General features: G+C 38.6%; 3 protein-coding genes across 8 annotated transcripts in view; 1 reads left to right on the top strand and 2 right to left on the bottom strand.

Moving 5' to 3' along the window:
• banp (BTG3 associated nuclear protein) overlaps window positions 1-8,596 on the bottom strand; it is a 32,176-nt gene extending 23,580 nt beyond the window's left edge. For 2 of the 5 annotated variants that reach the window (XM_058075666.2, XM_058075661.2), the window contains exons 1-9: window positions 8,450-8,596; window positions 6,951-7,029; window positions 6,746-6,858; window positions 6,435-6,634; window positions 6,127-6,207; window positions 5,689-5,861; window positions 4,566-4,805; window positions 3,525-3,683; window positions 1,116-1,237 (exon numbers count right to left, since the gene is read on the bottom strand). In XM_058075666.2, the coding sequence (XP_057931649.2) occupies window positions 1,116-1,237; window positions 3,525-3,683; window positions 4,566-4,805; window positions 5,689-5,861; window positions 6,127-6,207; window positions 6,435-6,634; window positions 6,746-6,858; window positions 6,951-7,020 (1,158 nt within the window). In that variant the 5' untranslated portion in view covers window positions 7,021-7,029; window positions 8,450-8,596. The other 3 variants (XM_058075664.2, XM_058075663.2, XM_058075665.2) reach the window with 3 other exon arrangements.
• A 336-nt stretch (window positions 8,597-8,932) lies between these two features.
• Window positions 8,933-12,995, bottom strand: LOC131131260 (cilia- and flagella-associated protein 20-like). Of its 2 annotated transcripts, XM_058075788.2 has the most exons (6): window positions 12,857-12,995; window positions 11,134-11,213; window positions 10,932-11,043; window positions 10,657-10,845; window positions 9,416-9,528; window positions 8,933-9,339 (listed from the first exon to the last, which is right to left on the bottom strand). In XM_058075788.2, the coding sequence occupies exons 1-6, from the start codon at window positions 12,938-12,940 to the stop codon at window positions 9,297-9,299; spliced, it is 621 nt and encodes a 206-aa protein (XP_057931771.2). In that variant the 5' UTR covers window positions 12,941-12,995; the 3' UTR covers window positions 8,933-9,296. The 2 variants fall into 2 exon arrangements, with proteins under 2 accessions (XP_057931771.2, XP_057931772.2); XM_058075789.2 differs by lacking the exon at window positions 8,933-9,339 and having other exon boundaries at window positions 9,412-9,528.
• Window positions 12,996-14,133: 1,138 nt separating this feature from the next.
• Window positions 14,134-22,092, top strand: ces2b (carboxylesterase 2b). Its single transcript, XM_058075491.2, has 13 exons — window positions 14,134-14,353; window positions 16,448-16,640; window positions 16,718-16,859; window positions 17,717-17,850; window positions 18,692-18,845; window positions 18,920-19,024; window positions 19,088-19,186; window positions 19,281-19,424; window positions 19,501-19,578; window positions 20,849-20,996; window positions 21,077-21,229; window positions 21,308-21,380; window positions 21,448-22,092. Exons 1-13 carry the CDS (start codon window positions 14,278-14,280, stop codon window positions 21,632-21,634), a joined length of 1,686 nt encoding a protein of 561 aa, XP_057931474.2. The 5' UTR covers window positions 14,134-14,277; the 3' UTR covers window positions 21,635-22,092.
• Window positions 22,093-23,093: the final 1,001 nt, after the last annotated feature.

The raw sequence follows: 23,093 nt of genomic DNA, 5'->3' as shown, positions 1-23,093 counted from the left end.
TGAGTACAACACCGTGATGGCACAGAACTGGGGAAGTTTAATATGACCAACAGAGTAAACTCCCATGGGGACGACACGAAGATGAAACTACACCCCAGGGGCTTCAAGAAGCAAACAAGTCAGCTGCCTACGGATTTCCCACATAGAAAGAACGGGAAGTCTACATAAGGCGTTGTGATGCACCCGAACACTGCAACAAAAATCAGTTGAGAAAAAAAAAAAGAAAAAAAAGGCCAGCGATCGATTTGGCAGATCAATCAATCGATTGATCGATCGAGTTGTCATTGAGTAATATTTACATTGATTTGATGATCTGAAACCTTTGGTTTATTGAAAGAGGAATCGGATTCGGGTTTCTTTGCGGTCTTCACCTTGCGCGGTAGATAGATCGATTGATCAATTGATCGATCGATTGATCGATAGACTTTCTTTGTCATTGCACAATAACACAGCAGTGAAATTGCCAACGAAATGTCGTTGCCTGGCTACCGTATAATACTAAATAATAATGTGGGGAATAAATAGATGACATCAAATATGAACAATGTACAGCATAATCAGTAATTTGTACAAATAATTTAAATAATTTACAATAAATAATAAAAAGTTTTATGTAAGGGAGGACATCTCGGTAGGTGAAGACAATGCAGCCGAGCCTTTACATGTTTTGCATTTTGTTTCCCTACTGTACTGAAAACTAACTGAAACACATCCTTAAAAAATAGTACATACATACGTGTGTGCATACATTTGAACAATACTTAATTGTCACTTAATACTTATTGTGTGATTTTGAATATCAAGAGCTACTCGAGGTGTACAAAAAAAAGCACAGAACACTTCCTGTTTGTTTCTGCCCACCCATAATGTGTCATAATGGTCTGATTACAGCTTTTAACCCTAAAAGCTGCACAAGTCATCCACTTCCAACCCATTCAATTTAACATTAGTTACAGCTTAATTGTGTTAGGCAGCCTAATCTCTTTCTGCACACTGGAAAACCTGCACGGTACCGACATAAAAGCAAAGCGTCCACCATAATCAGAGCCATCCTCTCTCGGGGGAAACCACCAATTCAGAGAAATATCAAGGGATGAACACGCTTGAACACTCACCACTTGAACTTGTCCATCCTCACCGATGTGATGGAACTGGACCTGCTGATTGGCCAACGCGTAGTGCAGTGTCTGCTGGGTGGCTGTTTCGATGTGGGTGGCTTCTTCTGCAAGGCCTCCATCTGATCCAGAGCAGAAACACTTATGTTACAGGGGTGTTTGTGTGCTCAGTGGGGGTCGGTGAAGAATTATGTGCAAGTGATTCAAGCACACGAGGGTGTGACTCCTTTCACACTCGGATGCTGCAAAGAAGGTTCATGTCTGTAACTAAATCAGATACTACAGTATGTACAGTAACTATAATATAAGGTGTCTTGTTATAGTAAATTACTATAATAGTAAACTTGAGGAACAAGCATGCAAAATATTAACACAGACAATTCAAACCTTTGTAAAACGCCTGGCCATCTGCAGACAAGGCTGTGTTTATACTGTTCATGTACATCAGACATAGACAAACACAACAGGGATTCTTGATCTAGTCACCCAAACTCCAGGCCTCAGTCTAAACACTCCACCAAAAAGGTCTGACACCCTGCCTGGATCTGTCACATGACCCACTACAATGCTGCACGAGCCCAAATATCAAAAAACATCAGAATGGGCAGCAAATCTTTTTGAGGGCGTACCCCACCTATCAACTTCAGATGTCATTTGGGATAGGCTCCAGCATCTCCGTGACCCTGAACAGTGCAAGCAGTATAGAAAATGGATGAATGAATAAAAGATAAAATTACCTGCAGTGCATATTGTTTATTTCAACAGCTGGGTTCTGTTCTGTGTTTCATGCTGTCAGAGGGCTGCTCCCATCTTTCATTATTATGGTCATGCACTGATTGAAGTAAATAATCTGTACTATTCAAGTTTGCCAGAAGACGAAGCCTTGCCAGAGATAGTGTGGAAACTTTCTGTTACGCTTAAATAAATCGTTTTACAAGCAGAATTACCTCTTTTCAGCTCGTCAATAATTGGATTAGTGGGTGAATAATAATCAGCATATTTTGTGCATGCGTCATCATGAAGTACAATACTTTTATTTTGACATAGAGGCATGGCCTCACTATCTACGCCTAGTGTGTGCTCACAGGATATTTTGGTTTCCTCTGCAGTCTTACTTGCCCTCAGTAGAGGTGAGAGGTGACGTTTCACAGGGATTGGAGGACAACATGCATTGTGTGCAGATTGCAACCATCTGCAGCACCAGGCGCTGTATGTGAATTTCCTAAAATAACCTTGTGTGTTACTTAAAAGTAAGTATGTAATACATAATGCATGAAAAGGTACTTATTTGGAAATACAAAGACTAAGACAAATAATGTGTTTTAATCTTTTGGTGCAATGTAGGCAACAATTACACACATTTGGTTATATTGCAGAACTAAATTTGAAACACTTATGTTAGGACTATGTTAAAAAGCCATAATTTCAGTATGTGGAATCAAACTATGGAATGGATTGAGTAAGACCCTCAAACTGTGAACTGATTATGTGATGCATTCAATTGTAATCTGATGCATGTTCAAATGAAATAAAACTATTACCATTACCATATTAATTTAATGGCATCTAACAGTGGCATCTGATGGTCGTGTTACTCCTTGGCATTGTAAGTTACAAGTGCAATTCCAAGTGACATTTATCTACCGGGAATATTTGCTGGAGATGTGTTAGTGCCCGTTGCAAAAACAGTTGAGGCAGTTGGGACAATCCAAAAACATAAACGTCATTTTTAAGGCAAAAGGGTTGTTGCATCCAAAAGAAATTCTACGCGTCTGCTCATGTAGAGTTAAGAGACGCAAGGTTGCCAACAAAATGACATGTCTCGTACTGAGCTCGCCACAGGCTACGCCGATTGATGCCGGCGTGTTTGATCGCTCCCTTATCAAACCTGTTTGCCTTCTCTTGCATCTTTGTTTACAAGCTTTGCCTAGCTGTCACTGTCGGCAGCAAGCTCGATCGCTAGCTAGCTAGCTAGAGGTATCCTTCGAGCCTCTCGTATTTAGACTCCAAATGTGACTTTGTATCATGGTGACATTTTGTTTTTAAAAATAAGAAGAAATGCAGTTAGTTTGGAGCTTGTTTTGGTCCCACGGGGAAGTGGATATCACATTCACGGGGTACATACAAGCATTTTCCAATAATACTCATCTTAAATAAATAAATAAATAAATGTACAGTTAATCCAAGTGACCTGTATCGACCGATCTCACACATGCTTGATCGGTATCAGGATTCGGCAATATAAAATTCCTGATCAGAGCATCCACTGCTACACTGAAGATCCCATAATAATTGGGTCCACTTTTACCCATTGACATGACATCTATAATATACACTAGATTAAGACAGCGATCATTTTCAACAGCGCATGGTGTCCAAACCAGGAAACCACATAATCTTTGCATTTACCTGAACCTGAAATACGAGGTGTGCGTTTGGAGAAGCTCTTGACCGCCAGACTCTGCCCGCGCTGCTTGCGTCTCCAGGCAGTGCGACACTTTGAGTCGATGCTTTGCTTGATGCGATACCAGTCTGACTCTGAGATGTCAAATTTGTGGAACAAGTGGCCTGCAGAGAGATCACGTCACATTAGAATATCGTCCATGAGAGCAGAAATTAACTCCCTGCAAAAATCCTACAACAAAAAACACCCAAAAGAGGGGGAGGAGTAGGAGGGCGTAGCCGTTGCTTGAAGGCACACGGCAGCCGGTTGATGGTTGTCTAATGAACTGATCACACGATTTACGCTGAGATTCTACACATTTTATCACTCCGCTAAAGCCTGGGGTTAAAAAAATGACAGGGGGAAAGTGAGAGTTATGTGCTGAAATGTCATATGGGATATAGCTGCTCTTTCACGCCCAATGGGACAAGTACAAACAGGAGGGACAGGTGCTTTTTCATTCCTTCAAATCAAGTCAGTCATTCAATTGACTATGCTCCAATTCCAACAGTGTTGTACCCTCTCGCTAATCTGATATAGACTCTATATGCATGTGCAAAATACAGTGTAGCTACAGGAATCAAAGAGCTCGGCGAATTAAGAATGACTCTTTTTGAATCATTCTTCCAGACATGTGCTTGTCATTTAGAGTCTGGTATGTTATAAAAATGTGTTGCACATTAACGCTTGTGCGCAATGATGAATGCATGTTGTTATATCCCGCCTTGGGAATACAGACTGCAGCCTATTTCTGTGTTCTATTCAATGCCGCTTTGTAATGGCAGGAGATGAAATATGGGGAAGTTCTCACAGAGTTCATTTATGGATTCAATAGGGCAAGAGTTAATCCCAGTGTGACTTAAGACTTACGCATATTACTTTGATATAGCGAATCATGCGACGGTCATGTGGAAAAAATGGTCTGCCCTTGGGCCACTGTAAAGTCAGCAAATAGTAGCACCGGCATGTTTTCCAAATACAATTAAATGAGGGGCATCAAGACTCACAGCGAATGCCATAAATCATGAGTGGATCCAGCTGCTTCTTGCCATGTTTGCCCTGTCCGGACAGATTAGACATGGCCTGGACCTCCCGATGGAAAAGGTAGTCCAGAAGTGTTAGAGCCATTTTTTCTGCTGTGCGGCAGTTTGAGGAAATATGCAGCATGTCAGCTGGCGAGACTGGGCAGCGAACCCGCATCTCTGCGTTAGTCTCATCGCCTAACCATGTGCCTCCGGGGTAATCCTCTGAAATCACATAAAGAAACAGTCATTCAAATTAAAGATTTACTGTGTGAACGACTTCAGTCACGCTGGAAAATTGAAATCCATCCACTGCGTTAATAACTAACACCTTACCTGAGCCTGTGGCCTAATTCATGTGATACAACAGCACCCTCATGTGGCAAAACTGAGAACTAGTCAAATAAAACCTATATGTGATTTCTAACTAAATACTGAAGACCACACATCATAAGTAAGCAACTTATATGCCGCTTATTCTCATTAGAGAATAATATGCTGGAGCCTATCCCAGCTGTCTTTGGGCAAGAATGTTACTCAAAGAGAGACATTCATCAATCTACTGTTTTATAACATTAAATGAATCCAGACAAGTTCCAGAGTGTCATGGCCCAATCTTAAAGGTGAACATCTGCAATCTCCAATCCCTCAAAATGGCGCCACATCCAAAAACCATTATTCACATGGAGCTGATGTAGCCACATGGGCTCCAGATTATTTTTGGCAAAATGTCGACTAGAACAAGAATAAGTAGTTATAGCCACAAATGCCAGGTAAAACATGGCTGAGTCCAGATATCTTGTCGACTACTTCCCAGCTTCTAGGACATAGAGTCACCTCACAGTGGAAACTTGTTTTGTTGTCAAACAAATCAATATTTCACGATTTTTTTTGGAAGTGCTGCAAGTAATGTGGTCTAAAAAAAAAAAAATGAAAAGGACCATCAAGACCAGAAGCAAGGACTATCATGGGATTTAAAAGAAAATGTGATCCCCAAAGTACAGCTATCATTAAAACATTATGAGTAGAGGCATGCTTAGGGCCCTTGAAAGCTAATTATGGTACATATTTGCATTTCAGTGGGTTTATCAGAAGTATAAAGTCTTACCCTCGGAGTTAAGTGTGATGAGTGTGACGTTCTGTCCATTTTGTGAGTTGTTGGGATTGCCTCCATTGGACACAGAGTCGCTGGCCTCGGAGCCGCTCTCCTGTTCCTCCTGACTCTCCTCGGGGGCTGGCACCTTCACCAGGATTGTGTTTTGGCGCCTCTTAGCCACTGTGCTGCAAAGAAACACACACTTGTAGTGTACTGTTGGTTTTAGGTGGTGTACACCTCAACAAGGAACTCTCTCAATGCAAATGTTAAGTCGACTATTAGGTTAATACAAGTATAATGGTGACTATAGGGATGTTATTTAATGTCTACAGGGCTCTAATAATAATGTCTATGCTCTGACTAAAAAATTAAAATTCATCTAACGTGGTCCGGTGTAACTCGTTTTTCAGCAGCAGACTTAAATGCAGCATTAGACCAAAAGCTACTCACTTGCTGAGCAGGTTTTCCAGCGTGGGGTCTTCCTGCTTCATGGGTTCACTGCCCACAATCACATTTGTTTGGGGGACGACACTGAATGGCGAAGCGGAGAGACAAGTGTTAAATTGGTATGTTGGATTTCTATGGACGTTGAGGTGAAATGCCAAAAGTGATGAGTGAGTCCGCCCTTGACCAAATATGGTCAAGGACACCAGGACAGTAATACAGAAGCAAAACAACCTACAATATTTTTGTCTGGCACGTAGCTTAATAAATCCAAATGGAAGGTTTTAGCAACACTAAAGTAACACGATGCTTACCACCGCACTTTGTTCCAAGTCTGAGTGGCCCCCTGAGGTGATCCTGCAACCATAGGAACCTGGATAGGATTCTTCGCATAATGCACTATGTTATCCAGCTTTTGTGTAAGAGCCTTGCAAGTGGTGTCCAGCGCCTGCAGCTTGGACTCAATGCCTTCCAAACGCTGATTGACCGATGTAGTGAATGAGACCATCAGGTTCTGGCAAGAGGGTTGTTCAAATACAAATGTGTGAGCAGCTTGCAAAATGTAACAATGTCAAAAGACAAATGAATTGTGGCCATAATAAAAAAAAAAAAAAGTTATGGACACCTTAATATAAGACACATCCTGGTTGTTGGCAAAGCTCTCCTGACTTGTGCTGAATTTTCTCTTTTTCTTCTGACGATTCTCTTCGTTTTGTCCATGATTGTCCAGCATGTCTGCTATGACCCAAGTAGAAACACACTTCGGGTAAGAACAATGTTTTTATGGCTTCATTTACTATAAAATGACACAATGCTTTCATCAAGCTTACCTGTACGGCCCTCTGGGCTTAGGTCTTCCACTGTTATTTGCACAATTTCCTCCAGTTCCTCCTCTGACATAGCTCAGATCTAGAATAAATGAAACAGCTCCCATTACTACTTCTACGGGTCCACAATAAATACTAATTATGTCATGATAACGAAAATCCGGAAGTGAGGCAAGATTACCTACACTGTGCTGTAGGTGAGTAAATCACGCAATCTTTTCTTTAACGTGTGACGTGCTGTAAACTTGTGTTGCTAACATACCTGTTGTTGACCATGTGGGACCCTCCCACTGCCTCAACCACCTTGCGCGTTACCTACCTAACACTTCGTAAACAATTCATGACGAGGTAATTTGGTGTGAATTTGGGGTTATACCCATATTACCCAATTCAATAGCTATAATCAAGAGAAAACAAGGCATTTAAGATGTAAATAAAACTAAAAAAAAATGTAAAAAAAAAAAAAAAACTACAAAATTAAAATGCTTGTGTGTTGCAATAAATATGGACATGTGGAGGACAGGAAGTGAAAAAAGTTCAAGGATGAGTTTTACCTTGGCCTGTATTACAGTCACAACACATTTACGATTAAGTTATTATTATTGTGGCTGTTGTGAAATAATTCAAACCTGCAATAAAAGCCTATTGTTCCCAAAATTAAATAACATTACTGGCACATAGTGACCAGTATACAATACCACACCATATCACAAAACATACTGTATTTAGACCACAGCGAATTTAAAACATGTATATGTCATCATGTTAAGACTCATAACGGACTACCTTTGACAGCACAGTCTAACCTGAACAGCATGTTTTATTTCTCTATCCAGAAGTGTTATATATTCATTTTATCAAAGTTTATGGTACATAAAGATCAATTACCTTTCCAAACTATGAGGCGGACAACCAGCGTTTGCAACAAAGTGTTTTGCTTCATTGCGTGGCAGACCTTTTCTTGTTGGCAAATCTAAGACTGAAATAAGTGTTTCTTTTTTAAACTCGAAGCGTATCATATGTTTATGGAAGCAAATAATTAAACTTGGCTGTCTTTGGCAAAACTGTTCCAAAAATATATTGTCCTGCATAGTTGACATGCGAAGGCTAATGCTATGGTGTACCTTAGCGTTAAAAATGAAATTCTCAGGGTATTACTAGCTAACTAGGAATTTCATAGCCCTGAAAAAAGTTAGTGTGGACCAAAAAATACTTATTTTGGTTTTAGGAAATCTTATATAAAAAAAATGCTAGCTAATGTTATCTACCGCTGGCAGACTGATATTATAGCTTGTATGCTAATGTTACAACTGATGCAAAGAGTCGCAGTTAAAGCTAGCCTGGTGGTTAGCATGCTAGTTAGGCCTAAAGGCCACAAAAACATAGCACCTCCGTTTGTAAACCTATAGGAAAAAAATAACGATATAATTTGGTTTACATCAGATTGTTCCCTCCTCTAAGAGCAAAGCAGTCTTTCACGGGCTAAGATCGGCTTATATTACCGTGTGAATGTTGAGTTCTCGTGTTGTTTGTCGAGGTTCCGATAACGACGTCGTTCCTCGCGAGAGATGAGGCACTAATGCCGTTAGTGCGCATGCTCTCTGATGCGTTCAGGGACTCCGGGCAAAGGGATCGAGTACACGATAACCTGCTCCAAAATATCAAGTGTCACGCAAAATTCAATAGATTATAAAGGAGGGATTTTTAAGGGATTTGTAACAAATGCGTAATGCACTGGAAGCGATGAAATTGCCTTTTAAAAAGAGCAGTACGTCCAAGATAATTGTAAGATTTTCCCAAAACTATTTACCTTGAAGGTTTCCACAAACCACAAATGTCTTAAATGTATTTTTACAAACATGTGTATAATCATAGCGTAATCATAATTACGCTTTATGTAGTATCATGTGTCATTTTTTGTGCAAAAATGCACTATAACCTTGACAGGTGAACTTAATTAAACCTTTAAACCTCTGAATGTACACAATTTTTTTTAATGTTTCAGTACTTTTTGCACAACTTCCTGTTCTCTAACAAGAAACTGAGTGTGATCCATGAATGGAGAAATACATTTTCACATAAAGTCATACAGTATGCTTTTCTGTGACTCTTCCAGTCTCGCTGTATCTCTGCGGCAACAACAGTGACATAATTCACAACATGAATAATGTTGAATTATATAACAAAATAGTTCAAATTAAATCATGCAATTCAGTGGGTTTGTTTTTTTGTTTACAAAAATAAAAAAATCCCACCGATAACATCAAGTGTATTGCTTAAAAGGACAATAACAATGTGTGTTTTAGGTGTAATCTAATGTTTTCACATCAAATTGTGCTCTAAATTGCTTTAGGTCTGTGGGAACGGAGCAGCTCTGGAACCTCCCTTTTTGCTGCAAGAAAAAAAAAAAGTTGTAAACAAACAAATAATCCAAATATCCACTTTAAAACTGACTTTCTACAAATTACCTTGCATCTTGTTTCTTGACAGGAATAACCAGTTTAAACTCTGGCGGGAGTTCGTCCTCTGTGTACTGTTTATCTGTGAAATACACCCTCCTGATACGACAATTTGCATGAATCTGGGGGGGAAAAAATCAATAAAGAAATAAAATAGAGATGGTACGAACCCACCTCCCACATACAGTTTCCTGGATGCAATGGTAGTACAACTATACCTACAGTATATCTATATACTATATACCCCGTCTCTCGCCAAATAGCAGCTCCAGCATCGTGTTTCTCAACCTTACATTTCATTGATACCTTTCATTTGTCATTTATATGGATTTGGAAATGTTTTATACATTTTTGAGAGTCAACCGCTAACGATGGCCTGAATTCTGCTTCCTGTTTCCATATAGAGCAGGGGTCTCAAACATGCGGCCCGCGGGCCAAATGTGGCCCGCAGGACACTAGTTTGAGGCCCCCGCCTTGATATGAAAGTTTAATGTTAGTGCGGCCTGCGCAAGTTTGATATGGATGCTGTATGGTATCATGTACCCAGAAAAAATTATTACGTTTGATTAATGTTCATGTTAAAGGTTAAATAACTGTTAATAGTTATCCTCCCTATCCGTGTGGAAGTGGTAAGTTTTTGGTTATTTAAGTTTAAAGGAAATAACTTGAAGGCTACCGTTTAGGTCGCTAGCTCTCTAGTTTGCGAGTTAGCATGTGTCTCAAGACCCTGCGGTTGTGCAATATGTTGTAAATTTAAAAAAAGTATAAATGTGACTATAGTTGTGTTTTGTCATGTCTACAGGGCTCTAATAATGCTTTGTTCATTTTAATCTGAAAAAAATTAATTAGTCTACCCACCAACTATATGTGGTTTCTTAAGTTTTTATTATTTGCCGTTTTATTATTATTAATATTATATTTATTTATTTATTACTGATTGATTGATTTTCTTTATTCTTGATTTGTTTATTTATTTTTCATCTTATTTTGTGTAGAAAAATAAAAAGTAAGATATTTGAGAACAGTGGAATGTTTTATCAGAGCTTTTCTTGTAGAAAATTGGAACCAAAGGAAGTTTTTAAATTTTTTTAGTTTTTAATAAATGCGTTTTTTGGGTTTTTTTTTTTTTGGGAAAACCTGATGCGGCCCAGTCTCACCCACACCCAAGCTCCAGTGGCCCCCAAGTAAATTGAGTTTGAGACCCCTTGATATAGAGGCAAGGCTGCTACCAAGTACGTTTCAACACGTACCTGCACACGCTGCGTCTCCACATAACTGGTTCCATAAGCCCTCCTGGTAATATCGGCCAAGTTGAACTGAAACTGGTTCCAGCGGTCATCAACATTAATCGGCATGGTGCACATGAATGAATTCACTTGCGTCTTGCTGTGGTGATTACTTGCCCGAAACCGTCTGCGTAAATTCTGATCATCTAAGACCTGGATGTAGAAAGGTGAGGAGACACAGTATCGGTCATGAGTCAGTAACAATATCCATAACACATGTAAGGTGCCTGTTTCTGTGCCTGGACTTCAAAGCTGAAATATTTCCTGGTTTTCTTGACAATCATCACAAGAAATGGCATCTTGATGCCCAGTGTCTGCCTGGGGTCTGCTGGACACGTGATGTAGTTTGTACTGTCGGAGCACACACACGTGATGAAGGGATGTCAGCGGCGTTATAATGTGCACTGTGCTGAAGATTTGAACGGAGGATATCAAACTCACCTGACATTTGCACCCTCCACTTCCAGCACAAGCGAGTTGATGTCATTGTCTGTGACTCGCTTTATGTGGCCATTCTTCACCTAGGAAACACAAATGAATATAAGACGGTCATGTTGTGTTCAGATAGCTTAGCATATATTGAACTATTCTGGATTGGATGTGCATCTTTAATGCATAAAATGTATGCAAGTGACAATAGACTACTATTAGGAGTGTTTTTGAAAAAAACTGAATATTATAAACCACAAACATGAACGGGTCAAGTGGTTAGCACGCAGGCCACACAGATAGGAGACCCAAGTTCGATTCCTCCAGGTACTTTTTCTCCGGGGACTCCGGTTTCCTCCCACATTCTAAAAACATGCTAGGTTAATTAGCGACTCCAAATTGTCCATAGGTATGAATGTGAGTGTGAATGGTTGTTTGTCTATATGTGCCCTGTGATTGGCTAGCGACCAGTCCAGGGTGTACCCCCGCCTCTCGCTCGAAGACAGCTGGGATAGGCTCCAGCAACCCCGCAACCCTTGTGAGGATAACTGGAAGAAAATTAATGAATGAATATAAACCACAAACATGAAGGCTTCAATTATGCTAATTAGTACTAATTGGGAATTTTTAGGAATTGCTGTGTTTATTCAGCAACATTTGCAACTTGCATTTTGTTTATTTTAGGAGTGGGCATTTGAACAGTGGAATTTGCATTTGATGCATATTCATATTTAAAACAAACAAACAATGCAGTTAGTTAGGAGCTTGTTTTTGTCCCACAGGAAATCTTAATTGCCGTAATTGTCACATTTTTAAAGTCTTGTTAATAATTGTTATGTTTTCAAAACACTAGTTGTGTGTCTAAGTTGTTTCACATAAAATAAACACGCATTGTGTCCTTGCCTTTAATTTAAAAGGAAAACTGCACTTTTGGGGGAACATTGCCCATTATCCACAATCCTTACGACATGAGCTAAAAAGAGGCAGGCAATTAATGCATGTGGTGGGACTTCGGGCGAGAGGCGGGGTACACCCTGGACTGGTGGCCAGCCAATCACAGGGCACATATAGACAAACAACCATTCACACTCACATTCATACCTATGGACAATTTGGAGTCGCCAATTAACCTAGCATGTTTTTGGAATGTGGGAGGAAACCGGAGTACCAGGAGAAAACCCACACATGCACGGGGAGAACATGCAAACTCCACACAGAGATGGCCGAGGGTGGAATCGAACCCTGGTCTCCTAGCTGTGAGGTCTGTGCGCTAACCACTTGTCCGCCGTGCAGCCCACCGAAACAGAATATTTCTGAATAAAGAGGCGAAAATTTAAAATCATTAATCAAAAAATTAATCACCTGATTAATCAATTATTACACAACTGCAATTTTCCTTTAACATAAGCCTAGCTCATAAGAAAAACAATTTGTGTATTATATATGATATTGTTTATTACAATACAGGCTGAATTGTTGCTTGTTTTTGTTGAAAAACAAAAATAATCACATATTAAATCACAATCAAAATATTTTTCTATCCCAATTACATTATTTTCCTAAATCAATCCTACAAAATGTTTGCCTGTGACTTGATGAAAGCTAGCATACCAACACACATTTGATCCACAATGATAATGTTAAGTCATGCTGTACGACAACAAATAAACACAAACGTCATAAAAAAGACCTGAAATCCAAGTTTTTTTTCTCTCCACTGAACATTAGCACCTACCCTGGTATCCCATATCTGAAGAGGTTTGCTCCCGATGCTGTATAATATCGACAGAAAGCCGCCTTGGAAGGTACTTCTGAACATTGTTCTCTGTGTGAAGTTCACGGAACTTGTGTAAAAAACCCTTCCATACGGTGGACATCTGCACACAACAACACACGATGAACATGCTTTTCAATCAAAGCCAATCACGCACACGTAAAAAACAAGAAAAAAGCACACCTCATACCTTTAGCAACACGCAGCGACAGTTTTAATGGCGTCGTCGTCATTTTTGTTCGTATTATAAAATCTACCGTTTTCTTCCAAATCCAGTGAATCTGACGTATTACGTCAGATTCAGTACATTGTGAAATTGGACTTTTCAAAAGCTTCAATTTACATAGACTACGAATGGGTGTCGTTTAACTAGATTAATTTAATATAAATTATCAGTGGATAAATTCTTTATGTCTTTACATGTCACTGCTCGTTTAAGTGTAGCGTGAGGCTATCACAGGTGGGCGCTGGATCGATCCGGATGTCTATATTATCGATACCGGGGCGGTATTGGTATCGGTACTACCGTAATACATTCTAAAATTGAATAAAAATAATCAACAAAAGGCAATTGAAGGCTAAACCAATTGTTTAATTCAATTGTGCTAACAACTTTGAGAGGTGCTGGCTGAGATTAAATGTAAAAGTTATTATATTTTTTATGAAGTTATGGACAATTTTGAATGAACTAACCAATAATTAAGTTTATTTGTACTTCTTAACGTAATTAATTTGTTTTTTTTTGTAGATGTGACGCAGGCTAACTAGCTACTTTTCCTACTGAAAAGTTGGCAATAGTGATTCCCTCACAGAGCACCGAAACACTTCCGGCTCTTCAAAATAAAAGATTTCTTCATTTCCTAAACCTGCATTTACTTGAGTATAATACAAGACTTTGTTTAAATTAACGTGTACGTGAGATTACGTTTATATCACGTGAGTAGGAAAATCCCAGAATGCATTGCACCAGCTGTCTCTATTTCTAAACTGCCAATATGAGAGCAAACAAACCTTCGGAATTAATCTGTGATCTAATCGGTTACATAACTCACCTACCTTTGGATTATAATAAATCAAGTTTAATATTTAACTTGTGTTTTTCATAAAATATGAACATTCTTGGGTTTTTTTTGTTTGTTTGTTTGTTTGTTTGTTTTTTGCACTTTTATATGTATTATTCCACAAAGCGGATGCACTTTCATTTCAGTTGATGTTTTGGTATTTTAAGCAACTTTAAAGGGTGGAAGTGGGCTGGTCTTACTTGCAGCTGCGATGTTGCTAAAGTAGGCCAGCAACTGCCAACCCCCTTCTTCACACAAAGTGCTCCTGCATCACTATCAGAACCGAAGAGAGCATTCGAGGTGAACTTGGCGTGGGCAATCATGAAGTTGCGTGGAAAGGAACTCTTTTGCTTACTGTGGACGGTGCTGTTTGCATGCGTTGCTGCAGAAAGGGACGGTGAGTGGAAGTATTTGATTGCCCCCCCCCCCCCCAGCATTGTTGTTGCTTTGTTGCATTTACAGTAAATTATGTTAAAACACTTGTTAATTTAAAATATTGATGCATAAATTTCCTGTATTCAAAGTGTGTGTTAGTAGCCACATGTGTATTTATGTATTATTTATTACTAATTCAATTTATTTCTATTTTTAATATACATTTGTCTATTTATTAATTTTAACGTATTTTGTATTTATTTATTCTATTCATTCTTATTTTATTAATTTTATTCTTATTTTATTTTATTTATAATATTTAACTTATTTTATTACTTATTAATGTGTTACTTGTGTTTTATAAATTTTATTTTTTTATTACTTATTAATTCCTTTGCGACAGTCGCACTGTCGCTACACTTCCTGTATCCAAAGTGTGTGTTTGTAATTCAATTTATTTGTATTTTTAATATCCTTTTGTCTATTTATTAATTCAAACTTATTTTGTATTTATTTATTTTTTTCATTCTTATTTTATTATTTTCTTTTTTTAATTCTTATTTTATTTATATTTACCTAATTTTATTACTTATTAATGTGTTACTTTCATTCATTCATTCATTTTCTACCGCTTTTTTAAATAATTTTTTTTATTACTTATTAATTCCTTTTTCGTTTCATTGCCCAAGCGATATTACTCATGTTCCATCCTTTCCTTTCATTACTGAATAAGCAATCTACCCATTGCGACAGTCTTTATTCTTCACGTGAAATTGTTGTTGCTTTAATGCGTTTAATGCGTTTACAGTAAATTATGTTAAACACTTGCAAGTTTGTTGTTAATCTAAAATCCTGATGCACAGTCGCTACACTTCCTGTATCCAAAGTGTGTGTTAGTAGCCACTTGTGTATTTATGTATTATTTATTACTAATTCAATTTATTTGTATTTTTAATATCAATTTGTCTATTTATTAATTCAAACATATTTTGTATTTATTTATTCTCTTCATTCTTATTTTATTATTTTATTTATTTTATTCTTATTTTATTTATTTTATTCTTATTTTATTTTATTTATAATATTTACCTTATTTTATTACTTATTAATGTGTTACTTATTTTTTATAAATTTTATTTTTTTCATTACTTATTAATTCCTTTTCCTTTACATTGCCCAAACGATATTACTCATGTTCATCCCTTTCCTTTCCCTTCATCACTGAATAAGCAATCTAGCCATTGCGACAGTCTTTATTCTTCACGTGAAGTATTCTCATATCACCTCGCACCTCGGTACGGCACAAAAAAAAAAAAAAAAAAAAACTATATTAGGAAAGCAGGAAGTGAACAAATGTACGAGGTACATTATTTAAAAAAAAAAACCTTAAACTGTATTATGGAAAGCAGGAAGTGAACAAATGTAACAGTTACTGATTGTAAAAGTACCAGATGGAGGGGTAGGATTTAATAAGCTTTGCTTCTTCCTACTCCTTTTGGACATGTGGAACTGTGAACTGATTATGTGATGCATTCAATTGTAATCTGATGCATGTTCAAATGAAATTAAACCATTACCATTACATATAGTGTGACTAAACTGTCAATAAAGAGAAACGCTCGGATTAAATATAATCTCGGGTTCTTCCAACTCCTTATCAGACATGCCTAAAACAGCTAACTGTGGCCATTATAGTTGTGTTCTTAGGCCTTTTGTGTGACGATACACACATGACCTTTGCTTCGGGATTGTTGGCCTTTCACCTGCTAAGACACTCCTTAACGTCACCTCCAGCAGAATAGCGTTACCTAACAATGTGCTTTTTGGAACCGTGCTATTCAATCATTGCTGTTAAAACAAGATACGACTCAGTAACTTCACCTAGGTAGGCGTGGAGGCGTGGAATTTGCCATTCCGTGACATCAGTCCACATCACTCATGTACTGTTTTGCAGTGTTGCATATTGATAAAATAGTTCCTATCATAGATAGATGATCAAAGATACATGTATTAAATAAATCATCATTTTAGTAACACTTACCTGAAATGTGTGTTGATTTCGTGTTACCGCTTTATAGTACATGAGGATTGTGACTCTGTACTCTTATCTTAACAGCACCCATAGTCCACACAGCGCTTGGGAGCCTCAAAGGTGAATATGTGAGTGTAAAGGGCAAGGAAACCGGCGTCTATGCCTACCTGGGTATCCCCTTTGCCAAGCCGCCTCTTGGCCCTGCTTTGAGACTGGCTCCACCCCAGGATGCGGAGCGGTGGGAAGGTGTCAGAGACGCAACCAAGCAGCCTCCCATGTAAGTGTTTTCTGTGTTTTATGCTATTGTTTTTTGTTTTTTTTTTATAAATATTTATAATATTTTTTCAATTTCAGGTGCATTCAACATAAAGACTTTACTACAGATCTGCTTGAAATGCTCGGCAACCTGAAGGCGGAGATCCCGGATGTCTCGGAAGACTGCCTTTACCTCAACGTTTATACTCCTGCAAGCAGACCTCATGATGTGAAACTCCCAGTAAGAACTAGTTTGGACTGGACTGGACTGGACTGGTCGCCAGCCAATCACAGGGCACATATAGACAAACAACCATTCACACTCACATTCATACCTATGGATAATTTGGAGTCGCTAATTAACCTAGCATGTTTTTGGAATGCACGGGGAGAACATGCAAACTCCACACAGAGATGGCCGAGGGTGGGATTGAACTTCGTTTCCTAGCTGTGAAGCATGCATGCTAACCACTCGACCACCGTGCAGCCTGCAAAAGTGAGCTTGAATTACATTTTTAGTCATTATAGCAAGCCTAAAAGACAAGTTAATGAGACTGTTTAATAGTGTAGTGGTTATTTGTCCAACAAAATAATAATTATAATAATATCCAAAATAAAATAAAAATAATTATAAAATTATAATTATAAAAATAAAATAAATTTACCTTAAACTATAATTAAAAGGCCACCACGGGTTGTGTTTTACGCAGGCAAATTGAGTCATTATCCATACAACCTTATTCCGTTTCTTCTTATTTCTTTAATAATCAAGCAAGCAAACAAAAAAGGAACAAAGGCAACAATTGTTCTAGTTCCAAAACCATAGGCCCACCACATGAATAGATTTCAGGTTCCCATGGTGTTACCCAATGAAATAAACCCACAAATACTACTAATTAACTACCAATTAACCCCAACAAAATGTGATAAATAAATAAACAAATAAATAACAAGAAAATATTTTCAAGTAATCCAAACAAAACAACAACAACAAAAAATAAATCAACATATATTAGAAACCTAGGAACACACTACTTTTTATTGACATTAAAAAAGCAAAATCTAATTATTTTTGTGTGTTTTTTTTAATCTTACTAGGTGATGGTGTGGATCCACGGTGGAGGTTTTAGTTTGGGGTCAGCTTCAATGTCTGATGGATCTGCCCTGGCTGCTTATCAGGACGTGGTTGTGGTTCTGATCCAGTATCGTTTGGGACTTTTGGGCTTTCTCAGGTAAATATCACAAAATCAATCAGTGGACATTTAAATGACAGATTTAAAAAGTTCAACATATTCGGCCATTTTTAACCATTGATCATTTTGAGCGTCATTTGGAAGGCGAGGCCAAGACTAGGCTGGACTAGTTAGACTTAGGACATTCTGGTGGGACCGTGCCTGGGAACACCTCAGTGTTCTACTGGAGCGGGCGAGGGGGGGAGGCCCGCATATGATCAAGCGGAGGGGGCGCCGACACCCGCCGGGCAGCTCACCCCCGGAAAGGAAGTGCCACAGATCCAAGCCACCGGGAGGCCAATTCTCAAGACCAGCGCTAGTCCACCAACGGACCTCACCATCCACCGGGAGGCCCGACACATTCCTAATCGGGGTGGCTGCACGGTGGTTGAGTGGTTAGTGCCCAGACCTCACAGACCAGGGTTCAATTCCACCCTCGGCAGGTATGCTGGGTAGCTTGTGGTATTCTCTCTCCCAATAGTTTTGCTTGGTTGCACGGCGGTCGAGTGGTTAGCGCACAGACCTCACAGCTCGGAGACACGAGTTCAATCCCACCCTCGGCTATCTCTGTGTGGAGTTTGCGTGTTCTCCCTGTGCATGTGTGGGTTTCCGCCCACATTCCAAAAACATGCTAGGTTAATTAGCGACTCCAAATTGTCCATAGGTATGAATGTGAGTGTGAATGGTTGTTTGTCTATATGTGCCCTGTGATTGGCTGGCGACCAGTCCAGTGTGTAGAAGACAGCTGGGATAGGCTCCAGCACCCTCCGCGACCCTCGTGAGGATAAACGGTAAAAAATGAATGAATTCCTAATTGGTGGCTTATGTGTGTCTTATTCAGCACAGGAGATGAGCACATGACCGGTAACTTTGGCTTGCTGGACCAGGTCCAATCCCTCCGTTGGGTCCAGGGTCATATTCACAACTTCGGAGGAGACCCGTCCTCTGTGACTATATTTGGCGAGTCTGCCGGTGGAGTCAGCGTTTCCCTTCTGGTGAGCATCGACGTCTTTGTTTATGTCTCATGTTGACAGACTCCTTTAAACAACGACTTCGGCTTCATCAACAGCTTCTGTCGCCATTGACTGACGGTCTGATCCACCGCGCCATTGCTGAAAGTGGCACTGCCGCCATCGAGCAGATGGTGTCAAACGATCCTCTACCTGTGTACGAGGTTGGAGTCAGAACCGTTTTTGATTTTCACTACTACAATTCTAACTAACTCATTCGTCTTCAGACTGTTGCTAATCGATCGGGATGTAGCATTGAGAGTACGCAACAGATCGCCGACTGCATGAGAAACATGGATCTTGACACTTTTTTGACTCTTGCAAAGGTATCCGATTTATAAAATGTCTCGTACAATACCATTTTAAAATTCATAAAAAAATGCACATTTTCTTGTAACTGCTGTGTCTTATCTTCCCAAGGACGTAACGATAAGAATTCTTGTCAATGTTGATGGAATCTTCCTACCGAAACCCGTGAATGAGCTTTTTCAAAAACACGAAATTCATGATGTACCTTTCATGACTGGCGTCACCAATCACGAAGGCGGCTGGTTGCTTCCTGCTGTGAGTGACATATTTTAGTTTGGACTAAAATATGAAGTTGCACTCGTGAAAAACTCAAAACTGTTCCTTTTTCTAGTTCATGGGTCCTCCAAACTGGACTGAAGGAATGGACCGGGAACAGGTTGTGGGCTCGTTGTCTGCATTTAATGCCGATGTAAGTTAAATGATGTTTCCGCCATTGTATAAAATTCACTCGTGTTTAAGCCGTATCCACAAAAATGCTAAATTCATCACACGGCAACCTAACACTAACATCTAACACAAGGTGGATAAGCAATACGCACGTATAAATTTTAAAGTTTGCAATTTTTCGACTCGCCGGTCAAGTGGTTAGCGCGTAGACCTCACAGCTAGGAGACCAGGGTTCAATTCCACCCTCGGCCATCTCTGTGTGGAGTTTGCATGTTCTCCCCGTGCATGCGTGGGTTTTTTCCGGGTACTCCGGTTTTCTCCCACATTCCAAAAACATGCTAGGTTAATTAGCGAGTCCAAATTGTCCATAGGTATGAATGTGAGTGTGAATGGTTGTTTGTCTATATGTGCCCTGTGATTGGCTGGCCACCAGTCCAGGGTGTAGAAGACAGCTGGGATAGGCTCCAGCACCCCCGGCGACCCTCGTGAGGATAAGCGGTAGAAAATGAATGAATGAATGAATACAGGCTGAACGGCGGTCGAGTGGTTAGCACGCAGACCACACAGACAGAAGACCCGAGTTCAATCCCACCCTCGGCCATCTCTGTGTGGAGTTTGCATGTTCTCCCCATGCATGCGTGGGTTTTCTCCGGGTACTCCGGTTTCCTCCCACATTCCAAAAACATGCTAGGTTAATTGGCTCCAGCACCCCCCACGCGACCCTCGTGAGGATAAGCGGTACAAAATATATGAATGAATGAATTTTAAAAGAAAACTAAATTTTAACGTTACTGCATAATACATTTTGTCCCAGCAAAGCATTTCATTGGTTATGGCTGCAGAGGACCCTGGAATCCTGCATCTGTCACTAAAGGAGCCCAGAGCCAAGAGGGAGGCTGACATCATTTCAGCACCCGGCAGCCATAGCCAATTAAATGCATTGCTGGGACCAAATGCATTATGGCAAAACATTTAAATATTATTGATTGATGTTTGTATATTTCTTAGCTATCTTTGTTAGTGTTAACTTGCTGTGTAATGAATTTAGCGTTCCTTGTAAGATTTCCAGTGGGTTGACGAGCTTGTTGTGCAAGAGCTACCGTTTCCTCACTGACTCACGAGCGGCACAGTATTTTAATAATCAGTAGTCACTCTGAAGTAAAAAAAAAATATATCACAAGATCATAACATAGCCATAAACTAACATGGTTCCAAATTTAAGAATAAAGTAGTTGATTTTTGTCTCTGTTCCTTTTGACGTTTTTCTCCAATCTGTTGTTTATTTTGTCCAGCCTAAACTGTCCATCATCACAGATCTAATGGTAGATGAATATATTGGAAACGGCGAAGATCGTATGAAAAATCGAGATGCTTTTACCGAGTTACTCGGAGATCTGCTGTTTGTCATTCCGGCCATAAAGACTGTAAACGCTCACAGAGGTACGGAACATTTTGCTTTTGGAACAGTTGTTTGTGAAGTGGCAACACATCGTATTTACGGTCTTACTTTCTGTCTCCAGATGCAGGTATCCAACATGTGTACTTGTATGAGTACCAGCACGCACCTCATTTTTTGCAAGTAAAAAGGCCCAGTTTTGTTAAGTGCGACCATGGAGACGACATTTTCACCGTATTTGGAATTTGCTTTACAACAACTCATGTCCAAATAACTGGTGAGACCTTTAATGCTATGTTAAGTGATCATCTGCTTTACTTTAATATAGAGTTTTAATTATATATTTTTGTTTTAGACACATGCCCAGAAGATGAAGAACAATTTAGCCGGACCGTGATGAGTTACTGGGGAAACTTTGCTCGGACAGGGTAATAAACCAAACCTGCACAATGTGAAAAAAAATCAGTAATACATATTTTTTATGCATTTATATAGATCTCCTAATGGGGATGGCCTTGCCTACTGGCCAAAATATGGATCAGAAGAACACTTCCTGGCATTGAGCGCAAAGAAGCAGGCAACGGGTCAGCACTTGAAGGCGGGTCGTTATGCCTTCATGACTAAGATCCTGCCAGAGAAGATACGACAGCATCAAGAGAAGACGGAGCACAGTGAACTGTAGTACTCGCATACTACTGCTGCTACTACTAGTGATGAAGTAATGATGAAGAAAATGTCCAGTGCCCAATAAAGGACTTTAAATTTCATTGCACTGTATGAAAATTCCAGATAGGAACCATTTTTATGTCATTGCCTGTAGGAGTACACTCCTTAATACTTTAATACTTTCCAAGATCCTATTAATAAAAATGAAGAAATGATAACAGTAAACAAAATTTCATGAAATGCAGCGTGGTATGTTTTATTGGTTGTTTTATATTATTGAATAATCTCATGTAAAAGGAAATAAATGTGTATCCAAATGGCAATGAAAGAAAAGCTACACTGCAAAATATGAAATATAGCAAAGTTTAAAATATTAACTTTACAATTTGACAACATACTTAAATATATTTGACAAACTGCTGCACCGAACTGTAATCCCTCATTAATCATGATTAATTCCAAACCCAAACATGATCAGCGAAGTTCCTCAAAGTAGGATTCCTTTTTAAAAAGGGACTGAAAAAAAAAACGTCCATATAGTCACCTTTACGCTGCTTGATAATATAAGCTTTTAAGGCTTGTGTGGCAATAAATGTGTGTGGAGGACAGGAAGTGACATCAGGGGTTCAAAATTGAGTTTTAGCCTAGCTTGGGTTAGGTCTGCAACAGTAGCCCGTGTTGTTTTTGTGCCTGTTATGGAGATAATTCAAACCTGCAATAAAAGCCTGTTGTTCTGGCGATCAAGTCCGGCTTGATGAAATATGTGACATTTACTTATATTTTGTACTCTTATTTTTATTCATATTATTTATATATTTAGTAATATTATTTGTATTTTTTATTTTATTAATAGTATTTAATTTTTTTAATTGCTTTTATTAAATTAGGGGGACACTATTTTTTAATTAATATTTTATTAATATCGATTGCATTGTTTTTATTACATCTTTTATTTTGTTAATATTATCCATTAATGTTTTAAATTGATTTTATTCAAATAAGTAAATAGAAAAATAATATAGAATAAATAAAAACTAAAGTCATAAATTTAAAAGTCCTAATATTATGGGAATAAAGTCAATTTATGAGATAAAAAGTAATATGGCGTGTCATAGGGGGAACATTATTAATAGTATTTAATATTTTTTAAATTAGTTTTATTAAATTAGGGTGACACTATTTTTATTAATATTTTATTGATATCGATTGTATTGTTTTTATTACATATTTTATTGTGTTAATATTATCTATAAATGTTTTAAATTGATTTTATTCAAATAAGGCAATAGAAAAAAATATTTCAAGAATAAAGTCGTAAATTTAAAAGTCCTAATATTATGAGAATAGAGTCAATTTACGAGATAAAAAGTAATACGGCGTGTCATTGGGAAAATGGAGCATGAAGCCCTTCAGGAAGGAAGGAAGGAAGCTTTCCTTTTGCTTCAGGCAAGCTTTTATTTATAACGTAGCAACAA

The sequence above is a fragment of the Doryrhamphus excisus genome, linkage group LG1, assembly GCF_037039965.1.
Source record: "Doryrhamphus excisus strain RoL-2023G ecotype Guam linkage group LG1, RoL_Dexc_Guam_v1.1, whole genome shotgun sequence".
Lineage (NCBI taxonomy): Eukaryota > Metazoa > Chordata > Actinopteri > Syngnathiformes > Syngnathidae > Doryrhamphus > Doryrhamphus excisus.
Note: the sequence above shows the minus strand (reverse complement) of the source record. Positions and strands in the feature narration are given on the sequence as shown.

Bases quoted from the DNA above. Each gene is read 5' to 3' on its own strand.
- LOC131131260 (XM_058075788.2), bottom strand. From the start codon at position 12,940: ATGTTCAGAAGTACCTTCCAAGGCGGCTTTCTGTCGATATTATACAGC. The intron at 11,214-12,856 runs GTAGGTGCTAAT...TGTGTTTCCTAG, and splicing joins TTCAGATATGGGATACCAGG to GTGAAGAATGGCCACATAAA. The intron at 10,846-10,931 runs GCACAGAAACAG...TTCTACATCCAG, and splicing joins ATTTCAGCTTTGAAGTCCAG to GTCTTAGATGATCAGAATTT.
- ces2b (XM_058075491.2), top strand. From the start codon at position 14,278: ATGAAGTTGCGTGGAAAGGAACTCTTTTGCTTACTGTGGACGGTGCTG. The intron at 16,860-17,716 runs GTAAGAACTAGT...TAATCTTACTAG, and splicing joins CTCATGATGTGAAACTCCCA to GTGATGGTGTGGATCCACGG. The intron at 20,997-21,076 runs GTACGGAACATT...TTCTGTCTCCAG, and splicing joins GACTGTAAACGCTCACAGAG to ATGCAGGTATCCAACATGTG.